The following is a 15,574-nucleotide window of genomic DNA, read 5'->3' on the forward strand; positions in this document are numbered from 1 at the left end:
TTTGGTATTTATTCTCTCTTTTGCTTTTTTTTTCTTTTCTTATGTTTGTTGCATATTTTGGTTGATACCCAGTGTCGGCTGACACGCTTACGATACCATTTTCTCTGGCTGTCATTCATTTTGTATTGGACATTCCTTTTTCTGTTTCCAAGTCCTGGGATATGGTACAAAATCGGGTTACAAAAGAGCGCGCATTGCCTCTTAGACTTGAAGTTGAATTATTTTTTTACTACGAGAGTTATTTGAAGTGTCGATGCAAGCCGAGGTCATTTCTTCGTATTCGTCGCATTGCGGGTATACATACAGACTCATATATATACATATACATACACGTTCCTCTGTTACCAATCATGTCCCCCATTAACCGCGTTACAAGACTGAGAGCACATGCCATGTCATGCCGTGCCATGGCCAAGATATTTTGAAACAGTGTTTTAATACATGCATTTACTCGCTCTTTGAGCGTGAGGCGGGGTCAAGGCCGCTGACCAGGTCGCTGCCGATGGACCAGATCATGTAGGTCGGGCCAACGAGCCAAGCACCGCTTTTTTAAACGAGTTAGTGGGTTTCACGAATGAATTGGAGAGTTTGAACATACTTGGGGATGATCCAGAGCAGGATGAGATCCTGAAGGGGGTTGTGGCCGATGTTGTCGAAGCCACTGTAGTACTCATTTAGCCCTGTCTGCCGTTAGTTTGATTTACATCATTTTGAGTTTTTCTATCTGTTTTTATTTTATTTACGGGGTATCTCGAAAATACTTACAATACAGAACCGTCTTGCTAAGCGTCATGACAGCGGCGCTGAAGCCAATGAGAGTAGCCCAGGCACCAGCCCTCCCGCTCAAGACCTTGATTCCAGCAGAGGAGCGCTTGCCGGAGAAGAACCAGGCGGCAAAGTACCAGAGGTAAAGCAGGGTCTCGACGGCATTGAGGAAGCCCTGGGCGCTGGTGAAGCCGTTTCCGGCGTTGAAGGCCTTGAAGCCGTAGATGTGATCGACCTCGCCGTAGAGCTTGTAGGGCGCCCAGATGGGCCAGTGGAGGGAGCCGCCGGGCATGGACAGCGGGCGGAGAAGGACGTAGCCGGTGTCCCAGATGACGAGGGGCAGGGAGATGGCGAGCCAGGCGAGGGTGGCGGTTGTGGGAACGTGGGTGAAGGCGGATGATTTGGAGGACTTGGTGGCGGATGTTTTGGAGGAGCGTTTGGCGGAGGGGGTTGCGGGGACGAAGGCGGTGGGCTCGACGCTGGCGGCGCGAGAGGAGGCGGCGCGTGTGGTGACCATTTTTGGGGGGAGGTTTAATGGGTTTGTTTCTTTTTTGGTGGTTTGGTTTGGTTTGTTTACGTGAGTATCACGAAGTTTTATGAGGATGAGATGAGAAATTGGGTGGGAATTGAGGGGGAGGGGCAAAAATAAGCGGCGGGTTTCCCGAGATTTAGCGTGGGGATGCCCAATTGAACAAAACACAAAAACACGACAACAAGCCCAAACGCGAGAAAGCAAAGAAAGGAAAAGAGAGAAGGATTCGGAAATTGGGTGTTTTGTGTGTGAGGTTTTGTGTGTACTGTACAAGGTGTGAGAAAGAGGACAGCGATGCAACAAGGGGACTGCGCTGGGCGAATCACAGCGAATGGCGAGCTTTGTGCTAAAGAAAATTGGGATTGAATCGATTTGACAGCCCAACCCGAAATTGGAGGCAGGCAGATTGAGGCTAGAGCCTTATTGGGTTCTCCAAATCAGTGTGTTTTTGGGTGACGAGAAGTGTGACCAGTGGGTGCCGAGGCTTTAAAGATGGGAATGATGGGAGGAAAATTGCCCGATTCTTCAGCGGCCAAGTTGCTCCGGAGGCCGTGGCGCGTCGGGACAATATTTGGTGCTGATGGCGGGAGAGGCTGAGTTACGCTCTGGGCGGTGCATGTGTGATTGATTGTGATGATTTGAGATGAGATGAGATGAGTTTGAATTGAATTGAGTTTTGTTTTTAAAATATTACAATACAATACGCAATACGCTGACACGAGGATCTAGTGCGTATAGTTGAGATTCTGTCCAAGACATTGTACGAGTACGGAGTAGGTAGGTATGTACAAGTATACACGATATCATGTGATCATCATCATGCAGCATCAAATCTTCAATCACCCTCCAAACGTGTCTCCCCCATTCTCCAGATACTCGCGCTCTTCGTCCGTCGTCTCCCGCCCCAGGACCAGATTCCGGTGCGGGTACCGTCCAAACCGCTTGATGATGGCCCAGTGCCTCTTCTCAAAGTTCAAGTTCAGCTGGCCATACTCCTTGGCCACCTTGGGGTTCGCCTGCATCACTCGCTGCGCCGTGATCCGGTACTCGTGAGCGACATCGGACTCGTCGCCGTTGATATTGGAGTTGGCGTCGGGTAGCAGCAGGCTCTCGACGTCGCGGGCAAACGCCTGATACTTTTGCACCGCCAGCTCGTGCAGATCGACGTCCTCCGAGTGCATCAGCGGCACGTAGAACCAGCCGCGGCAGGCGAACCGCCAGCGAATCTCGGGCCATTCGTCGGGGATGCCGCGCTGAATCGCCTCCAGCGCGATGTCGCGGGCCATGCTGTCGTAATAGTTGAAGACGACGGCCGAGCTCTCGCCACGGTAGCAGTTGCGCGGGATCTGGTCTAGTAGAAGCACCAGGCTGAGCCAGTCGTGGGCGTCTCTGGGTTGCAGGGCGTAGATGATGTCGTGGCCTGATTTGATGCCCTCCTTGCGGATGGCTTCTAGAGTAGGAGCGAAGCGCTCACTTTACGGAGATGACGAGTATCAAGGTCAGCTTGAGATGTGAAGAAAATAGGATGGTAAGATGGCGATGACTTACACGCATAGCTTGTCAAACTCTGATCCGCCAAAGAACCATCTCTTGTTCTCCTCTGTGCTGGGCATGACGAGGCCATCTGGACCTGCCAGGTGCTCGAACCAGAACTCCCGAACGCTCAGAAGCACGTCCGGTGTCAGGATGAGTGAGACGCAAGACATGTTGTCTTTTGATGGAGTTTGCCCTGTATTAACGGTGGTCGAGAGGTGGCGACTACAGCCTGTGAACGCTTTTGAGCTCAACTGCCGCCTATAAGACCCCAGAACCGGCTGAAGTCGATTTGATACAGCTCGACTGGGCTGCACTCCTTTTGAGTATATATGCGCAGCAACTAATACATGTTTCCTCTTAGACCAGCCCTATGACGTCCAATTTGTGATGAAGGGGGCATTCATTACCCACCTCGGCTGCGGTAGAGCGGCCCGGAGAGGCGACAACCGGACAGCGAAACCAGCGACGCTTTCATCAATGATATTTCCCGGTGAGATGTATCAGGCTAGCAGGTTCGCAAGATGCACGACATGGGAGGAGGAAAAGAACTGCAAAGAATATGTGAAGCTACGTATCAACATCTCGGTTTCGGGGTTCAGTCAAGAGCTAGCTCAGAGTTGGGTTTGGATTTAGCACCGCCGGTCGCTCTCGGCAAAGGCCGAAAGGCCGAATTGGACCAAAACTAATATTATTCATCATCTCAAGCCGCTTACAAAGGGATCAATCATCGTATAGCCAAAGTCCATGCAGCCCCCCGATTTGCTCAAGAATAAAGAAGGCATGCAGAGTCAGAAAAAAAAAGGCCATCCAGAACTCAGGCGGCCAATCACACGTCGTCATCTGACGATTTATCATCATGGCGATACGCCAGCACACTAATCGGTGTGCGTCGTGCATTAAACACTTTTTTAATTTCCCGATTAGCTAACGATGCACGTTTTGAGGTTATTAGTTTGGGTTGTTGTAGGTTTGGGTAACTCACAGATGTCCATTTCTTCCAGAGACAGGCCTTTTGTCTCTTTGATGAAGAACCAGGTGTACAGCACCAGCGCCCAGTTGAAGCAGCAGAACATGAGAAAGGCTTTCCATCGGAGATTGTTGACGGCGGCGGGCGTCACTTGGGACAGCGTGAAGCCAAACAGCCATTGCGTTGCTGCGCCGACGGCGATGCCTCCTTCGCGGACTCTTGTCGGGAAGATTTCGCTCATATACAGCTGCATCTCTGATTAGCGAATGGAAATCTGACCGAAGCGGGGCTGGAAGAGATATTCCATGGAAGACTTACCCATGGGATGGGACCCCACGATATGTTAAACGTCACTGTGCATTGCGTTTCCATGTTAGCAACTTTGGATGTTCCGACTTTTTGACTTACACGCAGCCATCATCTGACGGCATCCCACACCGCATCATATAAACAAGAACAAAGGGAGGGGAAAAAACCACTCACTCGCTTCCAGGAAAATCATCGAAATCGACGCAATGGCCGGCGGCGTCAACGTCCCATTACCCATGGGCGGATACCGCTGCGTGAGCACGCTGATGATGAACATGTACATGCCCATGAGGAATGAGCCGGCCAGCAGGGACCAGCGGCGGCCGATGCGCTCGACGAGGAAGAGCAGGAAGAAGGCGCAGCTGACGACCTTGCACACGCCGAAGAAACCGCTGAGGAGCAGGGCGTTTTGGCCGGCGCCGACGGCTTGGAAGACTTGAGGAGAGACTATGTGCGAGGGGGGTTGAGAGTGTTAGCAAATGGTGTAGATGGGATGAGAGACGATATCAGATGAGATTGGGGCTCGTTCGTACAGTATGCCAGGGAAGTGTTTCCCGTTATCTGGGCGCCTATTCTCCAAGGTCAGCATGTTGGAACTTATCAATGCAAACCTTCACACAGCAAAGCAGGATCCTACCAATCTGGAGAGTTACGGCCAGGAAAATGCGATATCGGTTCGCCGGTAGCCAATACTCCCTCCACGTAACGCCAGCCGTCTGCCTCTCCTCCTCCTCAATGCCCGCCACAATCTCATGAAACTCCATCCGCACTTCAACACTGTCGCCGCCTCGCACCCAGATCAGCGACTGCAGCGCCTCCTCGTGCCGGTCGTGCTGCGCCAGCCACCGCGTGCTCTCCTTGGTCAAAAGCATGCCCAGGCCCAGGATGCCGCCGGGCACCAGCTGCAGGGCCACGGGGATGCGCCACTGCGCCGTCGACGGCTCGATGTGCTGCGCGGCGCCGTAGTCGACCCAGTAGCTGACGGCGACGCCCAGGGTGAAGAAGAACTGGAAGAGGCTGCCGAGCTGGCCGCGGATTTCCTTGGGGGCCATTTCGGCCGAGTACATGGGGATGATGACGGTTGCGACGCCTGTTTTTGGGAGGAATTGTAATTCAGTCAGTTAAGTTTTAGTCTCGGAGTGATTGTAATCGGCCATGTAAGTGTGTGTGTATGGGTGTATGAGTTGTATGTACCTGCGCCAATGCCGGATATCGTACGCCCGGCGTACCAGGTCGCGATTCCTTGCTGGTAGAAGAGCTGCAGCACGGCGCCAATGTTGAAAATGAGCGATGCCACCGCCAGAGCCCATCTTCGGCCGTAGTGCGCGGTAAACGGCCAGACGAACAGGCACGAGAAGAAGGCTACAAGATTCAGAACCCCCAATTAGAACCCAGAACTCGTATCAATTAGGCAGACTCGGCTTCGGCCCAAGATATATACATATATATTTATATACGTACCTCCCGCCTGCAGCAGACTGGCCGACAGTGAGGCGACATTCTCCTGCTCGCCGTCGCTGAAGCCCATGTCTCGCTGGAAGGACTGTAGCGTCAGGACGCCGCCCACGATGCCCGTGTCGTAGGCGAAGAGAAAGGAGCCGACACATGACAGGGCGACGAGGTAGGTGGCCCTCCATGTGCCGAGGCGCGTCATGATGGGCTGCTGGATGCGAGTGTTTGCATGGGGATTTTGTTAGGAGCTGGGATTGAGCATGGGCGATTCTACTATCGACGGGAACGGATGATGAGGGGATTCCAGGCTGGCGAGACCGGAATATACAGATAGGAACGGGAAACAATGAGAACGAAGAGAGAAACAAACGAGGTATGCAGAATAAAGAATAAAAGCCCTCAACACTACGGTGAAAAAAAAAGTCGTGAGATTCAGGTCTCCAGGTGAGGCGACTGCAAGTTTTGACGTAATCCGGGGCTGAGCTGCATTTACATACACGTACATGAGCGCCGACCCAATTCATCCGAGCAAGTCAAAACTCGTGCTGTACGAGTAAGTGCATGCCCCCATGCAAACAGGCTATATTTCCCCCATCCCGAGATTTCCTATTACTTTATGCCTATCTATGGTGTGACCCCGGGGTAAAGTGTGGTCGCATGCAAGTTAGACGCAGCTTATCATTTGATGGAGAAAATGCTGCGGGGAAAAAAAATGAATGGATCAAAATGTCTCTTCTTTCATCCTTGGCTTAGCTCGGTGCGGAGAGGAACCCGGGGGTGGGCACTTGGGGCGTTTTATTTGCCCGAATTCTTGGGTTTGTGTCTTTTAAATTACTCCATGTTCCGGGTGTTTGGGGGTGGCTGTTTTTTTTTTTTTGGCTGATTCAGCGTTGCTATTGGTATTCTCTCTCATGTGGTGGCCGTTGAAAGTTCATTATTCTGTTCAACGTGAGGAGGCATGTTGTGGCTTGTGGGGGCGGAGAGCAACCGTCTAGTTTCCGTTGAGGAGGGTCGGCTATGGGAGGGCTATTGATTGAGGCGTTGGCTGTTTTTGGGAAGTGAATTGAGTTTTTTGTATGCTGTTTTGCGGCGTTTGGATGGTGGCTGATGAACCAGATTCACATTTATATGCATGGCGGGTGTGAGCATGGAGGCATTACCTGACGTTAACAAACAGGTCATGGACAAGTATAGGCACCACTTGATTAGGTGAATCGATTTCTTTTGGCAGGATGTAGATCAATCTGGGTATACCGTATCTAGCATTTCCGGTATTTCCGGTATCGCGAATTCGGTGAATAGCTCAGAAACCATGCGCTGTCTTGTCTAAATCGCCGGTCTGCATGTAAGTGGCTGCCGTGTTCGTCAACCCGCAATATCATCAGCATCATCTGCAGGTTGCCTTTCGGCAATGAAGACATTATATAACTTCACTTGAGGAATGGAGCAAAGGAGAAGTTTTACTTTGCGCGGTTGTTGAATTGGCCTTGGCATGAAAGTCACAGAGAATCATGTATCGCCATGAGGGCGCGGCGTATATATCAAGACAAAAGCATCCGGTTAATCCAACAGCTATAATCCTCAATTTTGAGTGTTTTGTTTCCTTTGAGCTTCATCAGTTTTCACTTATCGTTCCATCAGGTGATCTTCCTTTGGGATACTTCCTGGCAACTGCTCAAGTACAACTATTCGCTACATACCGAGGATTCAATCATGGGCCGCGAACATTCATCCAGCAGCCGGCGCTCCAAGAGTCACAGCTCAAAACGCAAGACTTGCAAAGTTGAATATTGCAACCGAGAACGCAAGTCCACGAGGCACAACGGCGAGACGACCACGTACAAGTATTGCGAGAAGCGTAATGAGTTTTCTTTCTTCCCTCCTTTTGATATGCTTTATATGGAGTGACTCTTGGTTCTGACACAACAACAGATTGGGATCGGGCAAATTCCAACAATCAAGGCATGTATATAACTGGGAATCATTTCCTTCCAAAATGCTAATATAGTAACAGGCTCGGGGTATGCGACGCCCCCCTATGCAAGATGCTGTGAGCAACCATCATCCACGCCTGTATCCCCCAGTGGTGAGTCTCCGTTGCAAGTCACTATATAGCCTCCTCTCCATTAACTCTTTCAACCTCACAGAGAAATGCAACTTCCGAGATTGCAATTGTGCCATCAATCCTCCATCCAGCTTTTTCTGCCCGAGACATGAACGAGTGACTTGGTGGAACTCCCGTCTCAATTACTCACGCCCTCCTATGCAACACAGCGCTCCCCCGTCCCCTCCGTGGTCTCCCCCGCAAGATCCTGCAGACGGCACTATACCATCTGAACATCCCACCGCTTCGAGCACCACCGCTTCATACACGACCGATGGTCGTCGTAATTCTACTCAGAGCACTACTTCTGGCCAAAGTGCATCCCATCCAGCCACCACCACCGTCGCCGCTCCAGCCGAACCAACAATGGAGTCAAGGGTCGAAACTGCCAGTTATGTAGCTGACCAAGGAAAGCATCAAATGTGCGATGAAAACGATCGTCTACCGACCTTCTGGTCTGGTGTCAGCGTTGGAATTTGTATCCTGTTGCAGATAATCCATGTCCTCATGCGGCTGTTGCTGGAACTGGCGCAAGGAGTGGGCAAGCGTGGAATGTGGTGAGCAAGTGGAAAACCGGACAGTCAAATTGGAAGACATCACGGGGGGAAAAGAGATGGAAGGGTTCTATTATTTTTTTAAAAGCAAAAACATTCCGGAATGTTTATTAATAACGAGTGTGTCTATGGCTTTCAACAAGCCAGCCAAACGAATCTCTACAACCAAGCAATACAAACAAAACTAAAACCAAATGTCCACAACTAAGCAATACAAATAAAACCAAAACCAAAACTATGCCCATTCTCTCCCGTCTTGGCCAGCAAGAACGCAAATGGTGGCTTCATTCTCGCTTCTAAATAGCGAGAAACGGTGGCCGTCAAGGTCACTCATCAGACTCACGCGAGGGATAAAGCGACGCACGCATCTCCTCGAGCATATGCTTCACAGTCTCCCAGCGTCGTCCATTACCGATGCTGCCCTGATACTTTTCGGCATCATGAATCTCAATGGCAAATGCTGCATCAGCCAATTCTCCGGTGATTTTTCCGTTAGGAGCGAAGGCCATGGAGAGACGGAAACCTTCCCCGGGCGATTGAGTGGCATCATAGGGTCGGGTGATCATGCCTGGTCGGACGAATCGAGGAGGCAAGATGAGAATAATTCCGAGTTCTGCCACCATGTCGACGCTGAGAGCCCCTGGAACGGATTCGCGGTTAACAATCTTGAAGAGATTGACAAATTCCTCGGGAAAGTCTGGAAGAAATGGGAAACCTCCTAGGAGAGGCGCATTGTCGAGGACTTGTTCGTTGGAAATCTCCGAACCAGCGACGGAGTTGGAGTCCCTGCTTGAAGGGCGGCTGCTGGAATACTTGCTGCTGGGGCCGCTGTTGCTCAAACCAGTAATGCCCAAGGCGTTGAGGTTGAGTTCGTCGGCGCTGGAGTGTTCGCTGGCATAGCCGTCGTCATGGCGAGAGTCATCACTCGCGTAATCGCTAGAGTCTTCGTCGCCGGAATCGTCATTACCGTAAACGCTGGAACTGGTAGATGCTACACCCCGCTTGAAGGTGTTGAGGTTGTCGAACTCCTCATGCCAGTCCTCAGAGACGAAGGGGGTGTTGTTCTCAGCCATTTTGAATGAAGAGATGTTAGCAAGTCGATTTGAGATGAATTTGATCCTTGTGATCACGTCGTCAGGTTGAGAGTGGTTGAGATGATTTAGTGCTTGTAATCACGTTGTCGAGTGTAGAAACTTGAGAGTGCTTGAGCTGAATTTGGTTCTTGTGATGATCGGGTGTAGAAATGTAGAAGCTTGAGAGTGATTGAGATGGATTGAAACGAGGCTCATCCATGATAATTTATAGTTGTGAGCACCCATGCTGGCATCAAGATAATTGAGTGTTGTTCATAGAATGTGTATTTACGGAATGGTTGAGTTCATGAATTGGCCTTTGTATCATCATTTGTCCTTTGTAAGTGTGCTGAGAACGGCTCAAGCACAATCAAATTGTTTACAGATGATATCAAGAGAACTGAAGCCTTATTGCTATGGTTTATGATGACACTTGGAGAAACAATAGATCATACAGTCCGTGCATAAAGCAAGCTCAAAATAGAAGCTAGAGAAACAAGAGGTCGTTTTGTCCGTGCATTGAGCACTCTCAAAATAGAACACTGATCAGATCAATGCACTTCAAAGCATTACAGAAACACAAAGAAAACATGCCTGCCTACCAGTGTATAACTGCTTTGTAATTTCGTTCAACCTTTCCCTTTTTTCTATATTTATTCTATCTAGTGTTCACATTATGGACATTGCAGAATCCCTTTCAATTATAATTTTAGCCGTACAAAGATTGAGGAGCAAAACATTTGTTATTTTTGGCGGCAGTTGATAATCGGCATCCTAAAATTATATGAACTACGGGGCGATCGAGAACAGTCAAAGCTCGCCTGCCTGTAAACAAGACGAGTTCATAACAGCATTTGCTCCTTTGATCGGTAACATTTCTCGGAGCGTCTGCCGATTCGCCCACATCAGACATGCATCATTTCATAGACTCTATAGCATCCCAAGGGTTTGGTACTAAGACCTGCATACCCAGTAAAATTATTGACGAGTTGAATCATGTCCAAAGCAGCAATGCAGTAGCTGACTGCCATCTTTTAGCCAATCAGGATAGATTTCTTTACACATCTTGATTTGTCGCCAATGGTGTAGTATGCCATTATAGTGGCTGCCATCAACTGCCATTAGAGGATAGTGTATCGACGAAATAAGAATGCACATGATTCGGATAAATCTCCGAGGTGAGCTCCAATCCAGCTCTATTCCACTTAGAGCTTCACGGCCGTCAAACTCAATTCCCAAGGCCGTCTCTCGACTTAGCAGCTAGTCGAGGAGCGGAGGATTCAATGAGGCGTCAATTCTTCAAGCTACCAAAACTATGTCAACTATGCCCATTCCGCGAGTCAAGCTTGCTCCAGGCATCAAAGTCCGTTAAACCAACGTAATAACAGTTCCACATCAGTCCATATTATGACGTCTAGGGTAGAGCAATTGCGAGGCACTGCCTATATTTAGACGTCAGCCCACGCCGGGCGATCCTACTTGTGCTTTTGCATATACACCTACTCCGTAATCCGTATATAGCGACTCCTCGCTCCTTCACCGAGGTGTAATATCACATGAATCAGGCGTGCACGCATCTTCTCAAGGCTCGGCCGTTCTTTGGGCGCAGATGCTGTGGCATGGGCCGTCGGTCTCGGCTCCCATGGCAACATGCAAGCTTCCACGACCTCATCTTGGCAACCGGGGGCTGGTTCCCTTGAGCTCTCGGGAGCTGGTTTGTTTGTTTTGCTCTGCTTTCGCCATTTGTAGACGGACATGCATGATAAAAGACTGCATTTATCGTGGATGGCTGTGCTGGTGGTAACACGGCATCCCAGTGGCGCAAAGGGCGCGGTAATGCCGAGGAGGTTGAACCAAACACGAAGAAAGACAAGACATCTTGCTTGATTGTATCCACTGAGTAATCACGACAGATGGTGCTTGGATCTAGCATCAAACAACCACGTTACGAGTAACCGTATGCTTAACGCAAGGGATCAGCAGCATCACGTTATGTCTCAGTCCCTAGCAAGACGGTGATGTCAAGTTCCGATCCACACGACGACGCCTCCGCGGGGCTATCAGAAGACCAAAGCTCGCATTCATGTAAAACACCGCCTTGGACACGGAGCACAAAGCGGACAAGACTGTTGGAAAAAAGCACCCCTATGATCGATCGACTCATAGCACAGCAAATCGCCACCGAGGCGTCCGAAGAGCTGCGGAAAGCGGCAACGCGGGACCAAAAGGCGAGGGTCCGGCTTCCAGTGGAGTAAAAGGCAGCTCGCTTCGCCCAACCTCGTTATTTTTTAGGGGACAAGAGGTGATCGGCGGTGCTCTTTGGACTCGAACTCTATCTGTCAACTGGCGGCAAGCAGACAAAAAGAGGGACCAGAGCCAGCAGAACCTTGTGAGTTTTGGGTCACGCGGGGGGGCTCTTTGGCTGCGCACTGTGGCTCCAGTTTTGAGGGATGAGGGGAGACAAGGTCATGGCGTTGTTGGCTCTGTTATATGGGATGTTTGGGTGTAGAATCTGTGTCCGTTTCGATGGATGATAGAAAAGCTCCATTAGATACACAGTGCGTGGGTCGAGCTGAGCAGACCGAAGACACATCGTATCCGGGAGGAACACTGCAGCTGCGCAGCTCCACTGCACTATTTCGGATGCCGTGGTTGCATTTCGTGTCGCTCCGCCGTGTTTTTCGTCAGAGATCGGCCTGGCCTTGGTCTGGCCGAGGATCAAAGTTCTAGATGGGCCTTGTCCGGGGTTCCAGAGGGGTATAAAGAGTCGAGCTGAGAAGCATCTAGACTTAAATTGAGCTCTCATCAAACAGAAGCAATCAACCAACTTATACAGCTACAATAAGCTTTCCAACCAACCCCTCACCTGTCGCCTCAACCTCATACGCCTCATCATCATCTTTCCCCCTTCAACACTTTCAATCCATTTCACAACTCTCTCAGTCAAGATGCAACTCTTCGCCGTCTTCGCCGCTGCCACTACCCTCATTGCCGGCTCCAACGCCCTCTTCATCCCCCGCAACATTCACGTTGCAGACTTCCGCCTCTACAGCGCCGAGGGCTGCCACGACGGCAACCTCGGCGTCTGGACCGTCATTGATGACGACTTCAAGAATGGCGAATGCAAGGGCCTCAACGACAGTGAGCCCAAGTCTCTGAGCCTGACAGACATTAACAAGGGCTGCACATGTAAGGAAAACCACGAGCGCTGGAATGCCCAATCTAAGACATTGTTTACTAACCCGCATCTCGTAGTCACGGCTTACACCGACGACAAGTGCACCAAGGGCAAGAAGGATTTCACAAAGGGACACTGCTTCGACAACAAGGCCGGCTGGAAAGCCTGGAGCATGAAGTGCGACTACAAGGACTAAAGGGTCCTCCCTACCTTCTTTTTCCTCACCGCAACTTTGCCAGCACCATTTATTTACACTTTTTTTCATTCCTTACATCATGGTGGAGTTTCACGTTTTTTGGAATCAGGATTACACTGGACTGATTTGTGGGAACCGGACATGAACACAACAAGCATATTGATTGACACGGAACGCATTATGGGGTTATCGGGCTGGTCATTTTCCAGGATCACGGCTTTTGGGTAATAATGGGTAACGGTTGTTATGCCACGGTCCTTTTATGATGATGCATACATGTACATATACATTATACAACACTGATGGCGGATCCATCAATGATAATTAGTTAATGAGATAATAACAGCGCCAGCGAGGCAAAATTACATATTGACAACGATTGCATTCGTCATTTCGCAACGCACAAAGATGATCGCCTCTCACCATGACGCTTTCAATCACCAAAGTAGCATGTTAGCTCCGAAATCGGTGTAAAACGTATTCAGCTATAACACAGCTGCAGCTGCCTCATGCTGTACGCCCACTCTCGACACTCAGTGAAAAAAAAGGGCACAATGTTAGCTACCCATGTTGTGTCTAGTCTATGCGCTTATGCAATGGGGCACATTTATGAACGATCAGATGACATGAGTTGGATTCGTTCTGGAATCAGAGGGGCTGACAACAAGGTGAATAAAGTAAAGACTCCGAAGTCTGTGCCATCATGATCATCCTGCGGTGTTCAGTTTACCAAGGCAAACAAGCTAACAACACACTAGCACTCTGTCCTATGCAATGATGAAAGAGTGGCAAAGGCTGCAAACCGCAGCGTTGAGTTCCATGGTTGAAAAGTCTTATTCCAAGTTTCCATTCATAAAGTTCACTTCTGTGCAACCAACTTGTTCAGTAGCTTGACGAGCACAACATGCCCAATTCCCAACACGATGTGTCTAGATCGCTTACGTACGTGATAGTCCATTCTCAACAAACACTCAGCAGTTTAGCAAAGTATGTCCACGTTGTTCATCTTTATTCGTTATTCTTTATTCATCAGGCTCAAGCTAGAAAGCAGTCATTTTAGTTAATCTCAACAGCAACCTTGGCAAAGTGCTTGCCCGACCACTGGTACTCATACGCCTCCTTCAGCTCCTCCAACTTAAACACCTTCTCGTCAACTACCGGCCTCAGCGTCTCAGGGTGAGCCTCAATCGCCTCAACCAACTCCTCCAGCTGCACACGGCTGCCCACAAGGATACCACGAGCAGTGAACAGGCTGGACAAGCATCGCAGGAAGCTAGGCTCCTTCTCGTCTCCGCCTCCAGCGAGGAAGCCGATGATGTCGATGGCACCGCACATCTTGACGGCGGCAATGCTCTGCTCCATCTCCTTGGCACCGGCAACCTGCACGACGTGGTCAACGCCGCGGCCGCCGGTCAGCTTCTTGGCCGTCTCGCCCCAGTTGGGATCCTCCTTGTAGTTGAGGACGTGGTCGGCACCAAGCTTCTTCAGCTGCTCGGCCTTGGCGGGAGATCCGGTGGTGGCAATAACCCTGGCACCCGCAGCCTTTGCAAACTGCAGAGCAAAGATGCTGACACCTCCGCTGCCCTGGACGAGAACCCAGTGGCCGGCCTTGACGATGTGGTCGGCAGAGCCGAACAGAGCGTTCCAAGCAGTCAAGCCAGCGCAGGGAAGGGTAGAGGCCTCAAGAGCAGTCAAGTTGGAGGGGCTGCGCACAAGAGCGTTCTCGTTGAAGGCGCCATAGGTGCGGAGAACGCCGTCTAGGACACCTCCAGTTCCGGTAGCGATGGTCTTGGGGGTCAAATTTCCGCCCAGGTGAGCCTGGTTGAAGAGAGTGATGACCTTGTCGCCGGGCTGGAAGAGGGTGACGCTCTTGCCGACGGAGACGACAGTGCCGGCACCATCAGATCCGGGGACGACATTTGGGGCCATGCCGAAGGGGTACTCACCCCTGGCGATGATGAGATCGCGGTACTGTTGTAGTCAAAGTCAGCAACTATATAGGAGACATGTACGTAATACAACGCAATAGAAAGCGAATTGCAGGTCAACTAACGTTGAGAGAGGCAGCCTCGACTATAGCAGGATGAATGTTAGCATTGAATAGTTTCATTGATCATGTTCCTCTTCTCCTTTTCATATTCTTGTCATATCGTTGAGTGATGTGTAAAGGAGTTGCTTAGTACATACGCTTAACCAAAACCTCGTTGTCGCCAACTTCAGGCAGGGGCTGCTCAGAGAACTTGAGTCCCTCAAAGCCATTGTATTCAGCAACTTGCCATTGCTTAACGGTCTTGGGGATAGTGAAGGAGCTCATTGTGAAATTCTTAAGCTGCCCGGGATTGATGCGGATATAATTGGAGATGAAGATGTTTGGGTTTTGTTTTTTGCGCTGAACCAGCAACACTTTACTCAGGTTGCCTGGTTGAAAAGAGGAAAAAAAGACTATTGCAGTTGATAGATGTCACAAGGTGGTTCGATGGGGCATTATGGAGATTGTGGCCCAATATATCTCTTTTTCCAACTTGTCAAATACCGCAGTTCCCACTTTGTCACCAAAGATAGGCCCATTTCTAATGCACCAAATTGGATTTGTAAGTTGATCCATTCCAGAGCACGTTTATGCGATTCAAACGAGTTACTCAACCCGCGAGAGTACTATCGCCACGATACAATGATACTATCGACAGACCACTTAACTAAGAGTGACATTTCCGCAACGTCATGCAGCCACAACCGACAACGCCCAGAATCCTTCGATGAGTAACGGACGTTCAGCTGCTGCGAGAATCGACAATAGCCAGCACCTGCCGCTACTAGCATCGCATCAGCGGGCGTTTGCATCTGCGGCTTGAAATCGAGCATTTTCCAGATCGAGGCAAGGCGCGAACCTAAGCCCAAGAGAGGCAAC

General features: G+C 50.1%; 8 protein-coding genes across 8 annotated transcripts; 2 read left to right on the top strand and 6 right to left on the bottom strand.

Annotated features, from left to right (window-relative positions):
* Positions 1–169: 169 nt before the first annotated feature.
* On the bottom strand, positions 170–1,772 carry M431DRAFT_295164 (hypothetical protein). Its single transcript, XM_024914122.1, has 3 exons — positions 766–1,772; positions 599–680; positions 170–544 (listed from the first exon to the last, which is right to left on the bottom strand). The coding sequence occupies exons 1-3, from the start codon at positions 1,280–1,282 to the stop codon at positions 448–450; spliced, it is 696 nt and encodes a 231-aa protein (XP_024778780.1). The 5' UTR covers positions 1,283–1,772; the 3' UTR covers positions 170–447.
* Positions 1,773–2,026: 254 nt separating this feature from the next.
* M431DRAFT_504067 (hypothetical protein) lies at positions 2,027–3,275 on the bottom strand. The gene is made up of 3 exons (XM_024918403.1): positions 3,245–3,275; positions 2,846–3,173; positions 2,027–2,770 (listed from the first exon to the last, which is right to left on the bottom strand). The coding sequence occupies exons 2-3, from the start codon at positions 3,001–3,003 to the stop codon at positions 2,137–2,139; spliced, it is 792 nt and encodes a 263-aa protein (XP_024778781.1). The 5' UTR covers positions 3,004–3,173; positions 3,245–3,275; the 3' UTR covers positions 2,027–2,136.
* Positions 3,276–3,625: 350 nt separating this feature from the next.
* Positions 3,626–6,055, bottom strand: M431DRAFT_504070 (hypothetical protein). The gene is made up of 8 exons (XM_024918404.1): positions 5,571–6,055; positions 5,304–5,471; positions 4,747–5,199; positions 4,643–4,678; positions 4,284–4,556; positions 4,119–4,153; positions 3,816–4,047; positions 3,626–3,736 (listed from the first exon to the last, which is right to left on the bottom strand). The coding sequence occupies exons 1-8, from the start codon at positions 5,761–5,763 to the stop codon at positions 3,660–3,662; spliced, it is 1,467 nt and encodes a 488-aa protein (XP_024778782.1). The 5' UTR covers positions 5,764–6,055; the 3' UTR covers positions 3,626–3,659.
* Positions 6,056–7,274: 1,219 nt separating this feature from the next.
* Positions 7,275–8,226, top strand: M431DRAFT_478225 (hypothetical protein; the record flags this gene model as incomplete). The annotated part of the gene is made up of 3 exons (XM_024915651.1): positions 7,275–7,419; positions 7,576–7,647; positions 7,709–8,226. 3 exons carry the CDS (start codon positions 7,275–7,277, stop codon positions 8,224–8,226), a joined length of 735 nt encoding a protein of 244 aa, XP_024778783.1.
* Positions 8,227–8,545: 319 nt separating this feature from the next.
* Positions 8,546–9,292, bottom strand: M431DRAFT_1759 (hypothetical protein; the record flags this gene model as incomplete). The annotated part of the gene is made up of 1 exon (XM_024913073.1): positions 8,546–9,292. The coding sequence occupies one exon, from the start codon at positions 9,290–9,292 to the stop codon at positions 8,546–8,548; it is 747 nt and encodes a 248-aa protein (XP_024778784.1).
* Positions 9,293–10,408: 1,116 nt separating this feature from the next.
* M431DRAFT_504072 (hypothetical protein) lies at positions 10,409–11,134 on the bottom strand. The gene is made up of 2 exons (XM_024918405.1): positions 10,796–11,134; positions 10,409–10,734 (listed from the first exon to the last, which is right to left on the bottom strand). Exons 1-2 carry the CDS (start codon positions 11,047–11,049, stop codon positions 10,707–10,709), a joined length of 282 nt encoding a protein of 93 aa, XP_024778785.1. The 5' UTR covers positions 11,050–11,134; the 3' UTR covers positions 10,409–10,706.
* A 1,106-nt stretch (positions 11,135–12,240) lies between these two features.
* M431DRAFT_1760 (hypothetical protein) lies at positions 12,241–12,666 on the top strand (the record flags this gene model as incomplete). Its single annotated transcript, XM_024913076.1, has 2 exons — positions 12,241–12,481; positions 12,548–12,666. The coding sequence occupies 2 exons, from the start codon at positions 12,241–12,243 to the stop codon at positions 12,664–12,666; spliced, it is 360 nt and encodes a 119-aa protein (XP_024778786.1).
* Positions 12,667–13,722: 1,056 nt separating this feature from the next.
* On the bottom strand, positions 13,723–14,980 carry M431DRAFT_76630 (hypothetical protein; the record flags this gene model as incomplete). The annotated part of the gene is made up of 3 exons (XM_024922483.1): positions 13,723–14,637; positions 14,720–14,739; positions 14,854–14,980. 3 exons carry the CDS (start codon positions 14,978–14,980, stop codon positions 13,723–13,725), a joined length of 1,062 nt encoding a protein of 353 aa, XP_024778787.1.
* Positions 14,981–15,574: the final 594 nt, after the last annotated feature.

Source organism: Trichoderma harzianum, assembly GCF_003025095.1.
Source record: "Trichoderma harzianum CBS 226.95 unplaced genomic scaffold M431scaffold_2, whole genome shotgun sequence".
NCBI classification, from domain to species: Eukaryota; Fungi; Ascomycota; class Sordariomycetes; order Hypocreales; family Hypocreaceae; genus Trichoderma; species Trichoderma harzianum.

Bases quoted from the DNA above. Each gene is read 5' to 3' on its own strand.
- M431DRAFT_504067 (XM_024918403.1), bottom strand. From the start codon at position 3,003: ATGTCTTGCGTCTCACTCATCCTGACACCGGACGTGCTTCTGAGCGTT. The intron at 2,771-2,845 runs GTAAGTCATCGC...ATCTCCGTAAAG, and splicing joins GAGTTTGACAAGCTATGCGT to TGAGCGCTTCGCTCCTACTC.
- M431DRAFT_504072 (XM_024918405.1), bottom strand. From the start codon at position 11,049: ATGTCCGTCTACAAATGGCGAAAGCAGAGCAAAACAAACAAACCAGCT. The intron at 10,735-10,795 runs GTAGGTGTATAT...GTCTAAATATAG, and splicing joins CGCTATATACGGATTACGGA to GCAGTGCCTCGCAATTGCTC.
- M431DRAFT_504070 (XM_024918404.1), bottom strand. From the start codon at position 5,763: ATGACGCGCCTCGGCACATGGAGGGCCACCTACCTCGTCGCCCTGTCA. The intron at 4,154-4,283 runs GTGAGTGGTTTT...CGCAATGCACAG, and splicing joins GATGATTTTCCTGGAAGCGA to TGACGTTTAACATATCGTGG. The intron at 4,048-4,118 runs GTAAGTCTTCCA...TCAGAGATGCAG, and splicing joins CGTGGGGTCCCATCCCATGG to CTGTATATGAGCGAAATCTT.
- M431DRAFT_295164 (XM_024914122.1), bottom strand. From the start codon at position 1,282: ATGGTCACCACACGCGCCGCCTCCTCTCGCGCCGCCAGCGTCGAGCCC. The intron at 681-765 runs GTAAGTATTTTC...AACGGCAGACAG, and splicing joins TAGCAAGACGGTTCTGTATT to GGCTAAATGAGTACTACAGT. The intron at 545-598 runs GTATGTTCAAAC...CGTTTAAAAAAG, and splicing joins CTGCTCTGGATCATCCCCAA to CGGTGCTTGGCTCGTTGGCC.